This window comes from Rhea americana, unplaced genomic scaffold (genome assembly GCF_003343005.1).
Source record: "Rhea americana isolate MKP2758 unplaced genomic scaffold, rheAme1 scaffold_28, whole genome shotgun sequence".
Lineage (NCBI taxonomy): Eukaryota > Metazoa > Chordata > Aves > Rheiformes > Rheidae > Rhea > Rhea americana.
This window is the reverse complement of record NW_028186401.1, coordinates 5,378,033-5,390,556: the sequence shown is the minus strand read 5'-3', so window position 1 is coordinate 5,390,556 and position 12,524 is coordinate 5,378,033. Positions and strand designations below refer to the sequence as shown.

Here is a 12,524-nt window from a genome sequence, read left to right as displayed (position 1 = left end):
CTACATTTAACAGCTCAGTTTTCAGCTCTGGTGAAGGGCAGAAAGGTGCTCAGGGTAATGACTAGCTGGACAGTCCCTAAGCCCCGATTTTTGGTTTTCCCTTGGCAGCCATCAGCCCACACTCCTAAGTACCACATCGAGAAGCCACCCCCGAGACTGCAGCACTCACCAGCTGCCTTTTCATGGTGGGACTTTTCTACTTTTTGTCCGAGTAGCAGCAAAGTTATCTCATTAGAAAATCAACAGACTTTATGCTAGTCATTCACTCTGAATTTGTGCCCTGAGATTCCCACCCTTTCTCCTCCCTCCCGTTCCCTAAATCTTTCCTGCTTTGATGCATGGAAAACACAGTGCTGTATTTTCTGCTCCATTATTTTGTTACCCTTGTCCTTTTGTAGGGCTCAATTTTGCAAGTGCTGACAGGTTTGCAGATGATCAGAAGCCTCTGGGCTGGGGTCCTTTCTCCCTTCCCCAACCAGTAACAGCATGGAGAGGAGGAACACTTTCGGAGAAAAGTAGGGTGATGCACCAGATGCTTCTTAACAGGGACATTTGGCCAACGATGCCCTTAATCCTGGCTGCAAAATGACTGTAATCGTACCCTGCATCAGAGTCACGCTGAAGATTTACTTTTTGTAAAAAGCCTGGAGCAATTTGGATGAAAGGTGCTCCAGAAAGAAAAGCTGTCCTGACCAAGAAAGCAGCCTTCCAGATGGAGGCATCCATCTGCCARTTGAACCTTGAGCACTCTGCTGTCCCAAGAGTGTGTGTCTTGCTGCCTTCTGTTGTCCCCCATACATGGGGGCCTCTATGGCACAGGAATAACACCTACATGACCAGTTTATGTTGTCCCACTATTAAATATAAACTGGCTTCTCAAAAGCTTAGCTGGTGCTGACTTGCTATTATACATGCCTGATCCTGTGGTCCTACCTAAGAAGCCCCAGGTTAGAAAGGTCCTGGACACCTCGTGTTGCCCCTGAGCTAGCGACCCATCGTGAGCACAAAGCATGCAGCCTGCGGTCTTTGCTCAAGCAAAATGCTCCCAGGCTGCACTTGTCTGAGTAAAGACATCAGGCCTGGATCTTSTTCTGCTGGCGGAGATGTGTCCATACCCCATACCCAAGGGACTGGCGATGAGTAAGGAGCAGGGTGCTTGGGAACTAGCTACACAGGAGCAGTTCAGGCTCCCAAACACTCCACTGTCCTTTAGACTCAGCAGAGAGGGAATCAGGCCTCTCCAAGGRATGTTACTTTGCAAGCCAGGGGATATTTCAGGAGGCTGAAGCCCCCTTAACTCTTACCATCGTCAATGCTTGCCCCTCGCACTCCCTTTGCATTGGTGCAAATGCTGATGTGAGGCCGCAGCAAGCAGCATCTGAGGGCCTCGCCTGCCTTGTGCCCCCACGCGAGGGCTGTGTAGTGTCRGCGTGCTGCAGCCAGCGAAGGACGCATGGTTCAGTTAAAGACATACCCTTTCCCTTCTCGTCCTCTTACTTCACCCCCCCCATCCCTCCCTCCCTCTCTCACCCTTCCCTTCTCTTTTGTTTGTCTCCTTCCCTGTTTTCGCCCATTGACTGTCAGGAAGGGCCACGTCGGAAGGGCCAGTGCAGCACAGCGTGGCAGCGACAGAGACTAGCACCGCCGGCAGCTGCAACAGTGAGTGCATTGCGACACCAGGGGCAGCTGGAAGGCTGGGGACCTGTGCCGCTTGAGCATGAAATGACATGTGGGGTTGACCGGCTGTGGGACTAGGTCGCGTTTAGTGTGTTTGGCAGTGAAGGAGCTCTTGTGTGTGATGGGAACTGCACATGCTTCTGTCTACTATAGCAACTCTCTGGGGCTTGTCTGTACAGCAAGGAAACACAGGATGAATGCAAAACTCAGTGCAAACTTCCTCTGTGGACATTTAGGCTGTGTCTGCACTAGCAAATGGCGCAGGCTCCACTCCAGCCCAGATAGCGATGCGGCACAGTGTGGTTTCCTCCATGTGGCTAAACCCCCTCCATGTCTCARAATAAGGTGGCATTCTCACTGCTTGCTGGGACTGTCCTTGATTTGTGTTGTCCTCTCACCAGTTGCTTGGGCACTATCTAATTGGCATGGACCAAAACCAGAAAAGCCTTTAAACAGCCAAACCACCACACGCCAGCCTTTGCACTGTACAGTTTGCTAGTATAGACATAGCCTCGGTGTCTGATCGGCTGGGTGCTCGTAGCTATTGTTGAGTGAATTGGAAATGTCCTTGTCCCAGCGCTTCTCCCCTCCCTTGCCTGGGGGAGAGGCAATGAGGGAGAGTGGTGCAGGCTCGCTGCTCTGGCAGCACAAAGAAGCACAGGTTTGCCAAGGTCGCAGCTGACTGGAGCTGCACGAGTTAGCCGAGGGCTGGTAATTCCTCTTTTTATCCTGCCCTCCCTCCTGCAGTGGCAAGCCCCTGTCTGCCTGTGCACTCTGCACACCAGAGTCTTTACGCAGTGAGGCTGAGGYCGATGGGTCCCCAAATGTTAGAGCGTTGCAACAGCCACTGTCAGCAATCTGCAAGGCTTCTGCTGGAAGCAGAAGTGTATGAAAAAGAGTGAACACTGAATTTAACTGTCCTGTCCAGCTTTGCAGCTGGAGCAGAGAGAAGYGCTCTGTTGATCCAGAAAGCTGGGGAGCTGCTACTTGAGTCAGCTTTGGATGTGGATCATGTTAATCCACCCAAACCCACTCTTCACRCAGAGCAAATACAAGCCCTCACAAGCTAAGCCAGGACAGCTCTGGTTGTCTGACTTTCCCACTTTGTCTCACAGTAGCTTCCCCACATAAGCAAGCCCCAAGAGATGAGCATTAATATTTGCAATGTAGTTGTGATCAGGGCAAATTACTGGAGGTAGGGAGAGCGAAGGGGTTCTGTTCTCCAAACCCCAACCTCCCCATGACATTGCTAGGGAARGTGTATGCTCCTGCTGGGTTGGGGGTGCAATAGCTGTCCCATGGCACAACTTCTCCCCACTGTCACCATGGCTCATCTAGAGCTGGTGGTGACAGGGATTAAGCACGTGCCTATGTGGTGTTAAGTAGCTGAGTGGTTCCTGCAAAGCCCTCCCGAAGTCTATGATGGAGCAGGGCTCTGGCAGTTTATGACTGTTGCCAAAATCACCTGGGAGTGTGAGTTTAGATATCGCTGACTTTTCAGGGGATATGTCAGTGGATAAGCAGACGTGCCACCAAAAGGCGATTTTGTTACTTTTCTGCCTTTCTGAGCTGAAATTGAATTGCAGGGTGTGGATGAGAATTTAGTTCTAAGCACTGATGTAATTTTGTATCCTCAGCCCTGAAGGCAGTTTTTAAAAAATGATTTTCCCCTGTGCCCTGACACTATTTTTTTGCCTTTCAATCATATCCTCATGACAGAACAAATACTGGAGTTGACCTTTGCAATGTGACATAATAATATGTGACTTTTTTATAGCTCTTTTCATCCCAAATGCTTGGCACACTATGAATCTGATCCTGCAACCACTTACCACCGGGCTTAGTGCTCCCTGCTCCGAACAGTCCCTGGGGAAGCCAGTGGAGTACTCACACACAGAAATGCTACACCTGGTATTATCTGCATGATCAGGCCCAAGAGATATGCAGCATGTCCTTGAGAAYAGCCATGTTTTGGAGAGGAAAAGCTTTCCCTTCTCATTTACATTTTTTATGCACTATTTCACATTCTTTTTCAGAGTCCCATGCCCAGCAATAATATGCACAGCCTCCCCTTGGCTAAAATGACAAAGCAGGTAACACTTGGCTCATATTTATAGCCACCATCTCCAAACATGTTGCTGCTTTTCTTTTTTTATCTTTTCCCAGCCTTGAAAGAGCACTGATTAACAAACTCCCTTAGCTTATCTTGTACCATTTGATAATACAGAAACACAGCATTTTAAGTTATTAGCAAGTAGCAATTAAGGAATTAAAGCTATTCAAGGGCGGGGGGGGGAAGGTATATAGCTACTTTCACTGTGCATCCTTTCTGAAACAAACTCATGTTGTGCCCTCAGGAATGCCAAGCTCAGGCCTTTTGTCTTGCCAGAAGGACGTGAGTCCCAGACTGGTGTAGGCATGTGCTGCAAAACACTTTCTGCTCTGCTGTTCCTATTATGAAAGAGAGAACCCAGTTAGGTGTATGGAGATGAAGAACAGTCCAGCAGAGTGATCCCAGCTTTGGACTGCAGGTCCTCTCTATGCTGCTGAGGTCCTCTGGCACTGCAGGCAATTCAAATGGTCCTTCCATGCCTCAGTTTCACAGTATAAARAAGTGATCCCATCCCTGCTCATCTTCACCAAGGAAACATGTATCAAAAAAAAAAAAAAATGCAAGGGACACAGTCATTATGGTGATGGGAGGACACAGGTAAGTACATTAGAAGAACACAAGGAAATTCTGAGCAGAGACATTCGCTGTACCAGTTCAAGGAGAGTGAGTTCTCAAAGTTCTCAGTGGCTGGAAAATGCAAAGAGGGAAGGAGGTAGGACCCTTGCACCTACCTCTCCTTGGTATGTTCAGGACTGGCAGAGCCAGGAGAGGGACTCATTCCAACTTCAGGGTGGTGGGATGTGGTTAAACGTGTGATGGAGTACTACTAGCCACCAGTGGGTATCTATACACTTCTCTGTTGTCTGCCATCAAAATAGCATCTCCCTCCTCCTTAAAAATAAGTTATTAGGAGTAGAGAGGATTGGAAGGGACTCTCTGGATCATCAAATCCAATCCCTTGCTGCATTAATCACATCAGATTTATCCTTCTCATAATCAAGTACCACTTTATGTGTGCTCCTAAGGGAAGACGGTCCCAGAATCTCACTGCTTTAACTCGTAGCTTCCCCTAATTTCCAGTGTATGCTTAGTCATGGCCCGTTTGTTCAATAGTAGGTACCTGGCACAGAAGCAAGAATTTTAACATAGTTTTCTTAAAATAATCACTCAGAAAAACCTATCCACAAAAAATGATGAGGTTGCAAAAAGGAAGATGCAAGGTCAGGTAGTGAGAATGGTAAGGCCTTAGCTCACATTTCTTACATATGCTTTGTAGTACAGATTTTACATAATCRCCTGCTGTTAATCTTGTGAGATCCGGTTGAGGTACAAGGCAAAAGCAGTCATTCAGCAAAGGAACTTCCTTGCTATTCTTCTCCGCAGTAGTTATTGTGTTACCCTTTATTTCTTCTGCCAGRTGTAACTAACCCTGAGCTAAATATTTGACCATTTTTCTCCTTCTTGGCAGGCTTATTGCTTAACTCTACAACCATTACCTGTACAGCATCTTCGGGCTGTCAGAGTTGCATTTCCCCATTTTACAGGTTAGGAAGTGAAGCCCAGAGCTATCATCAGATGAATTGCCCAAGGGCACACAGAAAGTCTGTGACAAAAGCCAGAAAAAATTTCAACCCACACAGCTGCAAGGGCAGCTTTCCACCTCTCAAATGCCCCTGCTTCAGCACAGTCTAACTCACTCTAAGTCATAMAAATGCTACACAGAGAAAAGGGGTTAGACACAACACTCTGCTTTGTGACACACTGTATCCTGCATGCCATGAGTATGATGCATGCGCTAGACCCTTGATTTGATTGATTTACAGTCTAGTCCTGTTAATTAAACAGAGTGCACAATGAATGAGGCAATGGGGGAAAAAATAAGGTGAATGTAGCCTATTTGAAAAAGGCAGAGGTGCAAAAGTGCTGAGCCGAGTTACACGGTGCAGCACCCATTAGTTCTGATCCCATTCCATTGAGAGCAATACACRTGTAGTCATCCATGCTTTGATCGGTTCATTAGTGCACAGCATAAGCTTCTAGAGCAACTAAGGAGGAGGGCTCACTTGGCAAAAACAGGTTTGCGACTAGGATACTGGAATCCCACATTTGCCTATTTAACTTGGCAGGTATTCTGATGGGAGGTGTCAGAGCTGATGTGAATACCAGCATGTGGGATTTAGTCACTCTTATTTCAGTATTTTTTTTTTGGTCACCTTTTAAATGTCATAAGAATGATGCAGTGSCCATCCAAATGTTCCTAACAAATTAAAATATTTTATTAGTCCATAATCTGGAAAGCATGGCTATGATTGCTATTAAAATCAAAGTTTTGCAGAGGGAACAATGTCAGTGGGTCTAAGATGCATGCAAATAKATTTAGTTGCCATAAAGATATCAGGGGTCAGATAGGCAGCTGATCTCTGGGCTGTTTTACCTCAGCTTCGAACGGTGAGTGCCTGTGTCTGTCTTGCTTATTTGGATGGTTTCGGAGAAAGCATTAGTTATGTTCCTATGAACCTGCCTCATGGTTGCCCCCTCCCTGATAAGCCCTGTGAACCTGTGGTCCCATCCTGCTGATCTGGAGTGGGAGGAGCTGATGTTTTCCCCTCCCAAATTTACATCCATCCCTTTCTCCAGGCACAGCTGCTGGGTGAGTGTGGCTCTGCCCTCCCAGGCATTTTCACAACACTGTCATGTAAACGAGCAAAAAGTGGTAATCTCTTTGTGGCTATATTGTGATCATAATACTCTTTTTTATGTAGCTGCGTGTCCCTAACTCAGTCCTACATAGAGTATCCACAAGGTCACCAGCTTCTAGTGGAAACGAAGAGAGATTGAGAGGCTTGATTTCTCAGGCAGGTTTTAAAGTACAGTATGTGAATAGTTTGGGTAAGGAATGACCAGAGTGGGGAGATATGATACCTGATTGCAAATACTTACAAAGTTGTGAGCCTGAAGGTTAGAAAAAGTTATTGAGAGAAGTATATAGAAGTCAGCACAAGGTATAATGTGATGAAGATGAAGCTGGAGAAAATCAATGTGGCAAGCAGGAAATTTCCATCAGGTAGAAAAGATTTGCTCATGAATCTCTGAGGGAAGCTCTGGACTTTTCACTGGGATATTTGGATTGGCACTCATCAAAACCTGATAAAATCCTTGATGGCCCTCGCTCGCAAAGGAAACATGGCAGAATGGAATTTAATAGGACTTTTTCAGTGATACTCTTTGTTCTGTAAAGCTGTTTTGCGCATGGATGTGCGTGTCATTGCCTGTGCATGCTGCATACACATACCTAACCCTCTTGGACGGGAGTGGCTTAGCCAGCCAGTGAAATCACACAAAGCTCTCAGCCCATCATTTGCAGTCACATCGCTCCTTGAAGCAAATGCCCCAGCARTGACATAACTGAGGGCTGTCCTATCTGCTCGGCACATGCTCCTGCCAGACACCGTGCAAAACCAGTGGTTTCTTTAGACTTATTTTCTCCTTCCGCCCCTTCCTCTTGTGGCTAACCCTAATGGAGAGCTGCTGTCTAGAGGCCCCATTAGGAAGACTCATCTGGTTAAGAGTGCTGGCCAGCTAGGAGCAGGGCTGTCTTATGGCGAAACCTGCCAGTGTGTCCTATGGGGAGCTGGGTTGGCAAAGTGGCTCCGCTGGGTTCTGCAGCATGGAGCGTCTGGCTAGCTATCGGAAGGGGAGCAATGGGGCAGATTCCATACAGCAATATCTGCTATGGCCTCTTAGCACCTCAGGGCTCGAATGGCAGCTGGGACCCAGGTTCCTGTATTCATGGGCTTGCATGTTGATTTATGTTCTTGGCTAAATAAAGCAGGGAGGAAGAGTTTTAACATAAATTGGTTAAAATGCACAGAACTCTAGCAAATCTGTTCTGATAAAGGGCATCTGGAAAACTTGCTGAAGAACAGATTCTCAAATCTTTCTGATTGGAATTTAGCATGYTTTCCAACAGAATCCTGCAGCCAGATCTCAGCCTCATCTTCCACACGTGCCGCCATCATGGCTATTGCTGGTTTTAGCCTTGCAGCTTCCCACTGCTGCTGCTCCCCCATCACAACCGGGCTCAGGCAGATCCAGCACTGCTTTCTCCTCCTCCCACCCACCTCTGCCTGTTGTTGTGTGCAGCCTTTCTGTGTGTCACACCACATTTTCACAGGGATACTTCAGGCAGGGCATGTCCAGAGCAACCTTTCTCTCCCTGGCCCTCAGCAGGTTTAGCCATTAGCGTCATATAACCGCTGTGCCTCTAGAGTGACCTAACTCATGTGCGCTGGGTGTCAGGGTTTGCAGTGAAATGCAGCTCTCCGTTCAGCAGTGCCAGAACCAGCACGGCTTTCCCACTGGCACTGATGAGTTTAATCACATCATTAGTAGGTGTGACACTGCAGCCTCCAAAGATGAGCTCTTTATTCTAACACAGCTTGCAATGYGTTTGCTGGAGATGCCATCTGTGCCTGCACTGCCTTCATTAGGAGAGAAAGCATAAGCATTTTCTGAAGTTGGTTGATATTTCTGTGAAGATTTCTTGCTGAGAAACCACTGCTCTGCTAGAGGCTGAGACCTCTTACCTGAAAGGGAGCTGGGAAGCACCATCACCTCCAATGCCTAAATAGGCCAGATAMATGATTAGAAAGTGTACCATAGGGRACTGTCCTCAATTGGCTTACAAGATTTTGTCAGGAAGGGACAATCTATCTACTATATTGCTGAAAGTTTTTCATCTAGGTAAAGTACTAAAGCTGCAGCCTGTAGTCTGAAGTACAGTAAATTTTCAGAAAAGCGGGCGCAGATTTTTTTTTTTTTTTGAAGACACTTTCAGTTTTTGTATGTCTGTATTGTGATAATGCACAAAAAWCTCTGGGTTGCCAGCCCAGTTTTGGATACAACAGATGCAATTAAGATTTGCATGAGCATATGTGAGCTTCTAACCCCCTCAAAAGCTCCTTATTCTGTTATAGATTTATGGAGATACTTGCTTGTCAGCCAGCAGGCTACATACTCACAGTATGTCACCGCTACTYGATGGCTTTCACAGACAACAAACCAGGAGCTGCCAGACAGCTGCCACTGTCCAGCAGAGCTACTGCATATAAGGAAAAGAACTGCATGTACAGGGAGTTCCCATGCCCTGCGTTGCATTAAATTTCTGTATCTGTGCTGCCAGCCCTATGCTCAGTGAATCTGACATTAATAAGAAATAGATTTCCAAAGAATCAAGCCTAATGCATTTTGAATATTATTATGATTAATACCAAGGCAGTTGAACTGATTATCTAGCATCCAGAAGTTAAGTAATGGAGCCTTATCTAAATCATGTGTACTCATCAGTCAGGAATGGCCCTGGCTGCAGACAAAGACGGAGTATTGCTAGTTACCTGGAGGGGAGTCACTGTCAGGACAGAGAGAGGGACGATGGAAGAGGAGATTATGAGATACCAATCCGAAAGCATTTTAGCATAGAGTGATAGCACATGCAAGTGCTTTATTGTTACTATTTCCTAAGCGGCATTTCTCAAGCCATTATGAGACTTTTTGCTTTTATATCACCAGCTTAGGATTTATTGGTCAAGTCTTCTTCCTACTTTCCCAAACCAGAAATGGAGATGATTTTCATTYTGTCTGTAGCCAGAAAAGTAGAATGCTGATGGACATGTTTCTTGCAGCATGATGGTTTCACTTATCCTTTATCAGATTAGCTTTTGCACATTTAAACACTTCTTGTAGTATTATCAGCTCACTGCAAAATGATAATGTAGATCAGTCATGGATAATTTCTGTTGGTACTTGCAGGCCTCAAAGGCGACAGATCCCCTTTAAAGTTGGAACCAGCTGACAGCTGTGCTGTTTCATGGACATTGCATCTCTGCTAAAAACAACTGTAGTGTGGTATAAGGATCTCTAACATTGTGGAGCCGAATCAGTAAATCCATATGGTGCCTCACTAACTAGCTGACAGCTGGAGTTTGAGTGGCCTTTCCAGTACCTACTGTTATCRGGACAGTGACCAGGAGAAAGGTGGTTAGTCAGTAGCTTTTAAACAGCCCAGAGGTGGTGCCCACGTTGGGGCTGTGGCATGGAAGACAACCAGCCTACCACCTGCGTGTTAATCCTCTGCACAGCAACCGTATGGTGAGACTCCCAGGAAACCACCATGGTCTCCCACCAGTGAATCCCTCCTTGCACTACCTCTTCCTGCAGCTGCCTGAGATCTGCAGTGCAGGGGCTCGTCATTCTGTGCCATACTATGCTTTTGGTAGGTGGCTTTGAGGGTCTGGAGGCTGATCACCTCTTGTTCACCTGGTAAGACACTCACATTAGGACAAGATTTTACAGAGCCCGTGGGGCCTTGCTGACCTCTTTGTTGAGTGCTTTCCAAATTATAGCAGTGGGGGCTTTCTCAGCTGCTACCCCTGAYGGCTGGCCAGGGCCTGGACACACTTGCTCTGCCCCCACGTGTCCACAGCTGAAGAGGGCATGACYGCAGTTCCTCACAATGTATGCCCTAGAGTTGGAGATCTTGGTTTTCAGAGCATTTCTTTCTTATATGAAAGCAAGGAACTGACCTTTTCTCCTTTCCAGCCTGTTTGTATGGCCCTTTCATACCTACGGCTCCTGCTCTCTTGAGTTCTGGGAACAAAACAAAAGGGGTGAACTGTGGTAGKGAGCACACCAAATAGAATATTGGCAAACATAGTTAAAAATATATGTCTGATTATTCCTCTGTTTCCCTTTTCTTAAYCATCCTCTGCATTAGCGCTGGCAGTTTTAGATGGCAGATAATATAACAGAGAGGACTCTTGGGTACAGGCAGCTCTTACAGCAGCAGTGATTTATCTCAGGCAGTTTTTAGGTAGCAGAATTTACCTCTAGTTACAGCCACCCCTCCATGTCTGCCCCCCCTCATCTGCATAAGTAATTGGCAGCTTGTTAATGGCTCATTAGGAATGCTGAAAACCGTGGGATTAAAACACACTCAGTGGAGCAGAGAGGAGGGGAAGGGGGAGAAAGGATGTTGTCCCTGCTTGCAAATTACACTGCTTGATTCAAMGTGATTCAGAATTACAGGTCATAAAGCAACTAGATTGTTAAATGAAGTAAGGAAGAACAATGTGAATGGCAGACTTTATTTTTAGACTTATGTTTAAACACAGTATGTGCATCTGGGGGGAACAAACAGTCCCTTTCAAAACAGTCCTACTGATAGCAGAAARGTCTTGCCTCCTTCTCAGCTTCACATTAACCCTGCCTGGTCGGCTCCCCCTGCTCCGAGCATGTCCCTCTGCTCCTTAGGTTGCATCACAGTAGGGACATTGGGTTCCTTTGCCCATGGTCTCTCTGAGGAATTYCAACCCTCTTCCTTCTGGCAGCAGGAAACCTGCATCTCCCCTGTTTTGGGCAAGGCTGGCATACCAAGGTCAGCTGCATGTGGGTAGGAGAAACAGCTCCTAGTTGCTATTATGCACGCTGTAAATCACAGAAAAGCCCTGTGATCTCTTGCACGTTCCTGTAAGATGCCTTTAATCACTGGCATGCAGACAGGTAGGCAGCAATCCCCCACACTGCAGTGCTACCAGTGCCTGCAACTGGAAGACATGATTAGGTGGACAGAGGATTAAGAGGAGATCAGATCTGCCATTTGCAGAAAGTGGAGGAGATGATACATGCAGAGATGGCTGGTGAAGAAAAGAAAAGACCAAAGTAGCTGAAATGTCTGCAGGAAGCTTTCTATAGTTGGTCAGTTATTTTTAAGCTCGTGATCAGCACTGGTTGTGACAGCATGAACAGCAGAGGCAAAAGACCCTGCTCCCTTGAAAGCCCTCCAGCATCCTAATAGATCACCAGCAGTCTAGAACACTGTGATCTTTCTCCTGCTTGCGGCCACCACCATCCCTGGCAAAGGATTTACACTGAATGAAAGGGCTGAAACAAGTGTGACTGTTTAACCAGGATGCTCTTACAGCATGAATAGAGTGTGTGGAAAGAAAACAAGAACATCTGTGGAACTTCTGCTTGGAAATGATGTAATTGAATCACATTGGAGTTTTTTCATGCAAGAAATTGCAACTTGACCAGCATATCCAGGAACACACCTGAGAGACCTGAAGCTGAGAACAAGGATCTTGAGAGAGTTTGCAATGCCATCTTTCGAGCTGCTTAGAAGAACAGGGATCTGGGACATCAGCCAGAGCTCAGCTCAACCTTGGGGCTGGTGTGGCCACATAACATGCTGCCTTTCAGAGTCATGAAAGGACCTTTGGGATTTTGAAGTCAAAGTAATTCTGATGACAGTGCAGTCTAAGCTACATCCAACACCTTTCTTTCYAGATAAGCTGAAAGTAAAGTAATAGCCTTATATGGTTTAGCTCAGTTGGTTAGAGCGTGGTGCTGCTAATGCCGAGGTYGTGGTTCAATCCCTGTATAGGCTATGCTGATGGCTGGACTAGATGATCTCCAGAGGTCCCTTCCAACCTTACCATTCTATGATTCTATATGATGGAATGACTGGCTGGGTAGATGAGGAGAGAGCAATGGATGTTGCATAAGTTGACTTCAGCAAGGCTTTTGACACTGTCTCTCATAACATCCTCCTAGATAAGCTCRGGAAGTGTGGGTTAGACGAGTGGACAGTGAGGTGGATTGAGAACTGGCTGAAAGGCAGAGCTCAGAGGGTTGTCATCAGTGGTGTGGAGTCTAGTTGGAGGCCTGTGGCTAGTGG

At 46.6% G+C, this 12,524-nt stretch overlaps 1 protein-coding gene across 2 annotated transcripts in view; it reads left to right on the top strand.

Annotated features, from left to right (window-relative positions):
• The window catches only part of NTRK3 (neurotrophic receptor tyrosine kinase 3), a 231,953-nt gene that overhangs the window by 209,555 nt on the left and 9,874 nt on the right, over nucleotides 1-12,524 (top strand). Inside the window, exon 16 of one of the 2 annotated variants that reach the window (XM_085308662.1) lies at nucleotides 1,585-1,659. The exons of the other annotated variant lie outside the window; for it this stretch is intronic. Coding sequence (XP_085164788.1) covers nucleotides 1,585-1,659 — 75 coding nt within the window. The remainder of the gene's footprint in view (nucleotides 1-1,584; nucleotides 1,660-12,524) is intronic. 2 annotated transcript variants of the gene reach the window in all.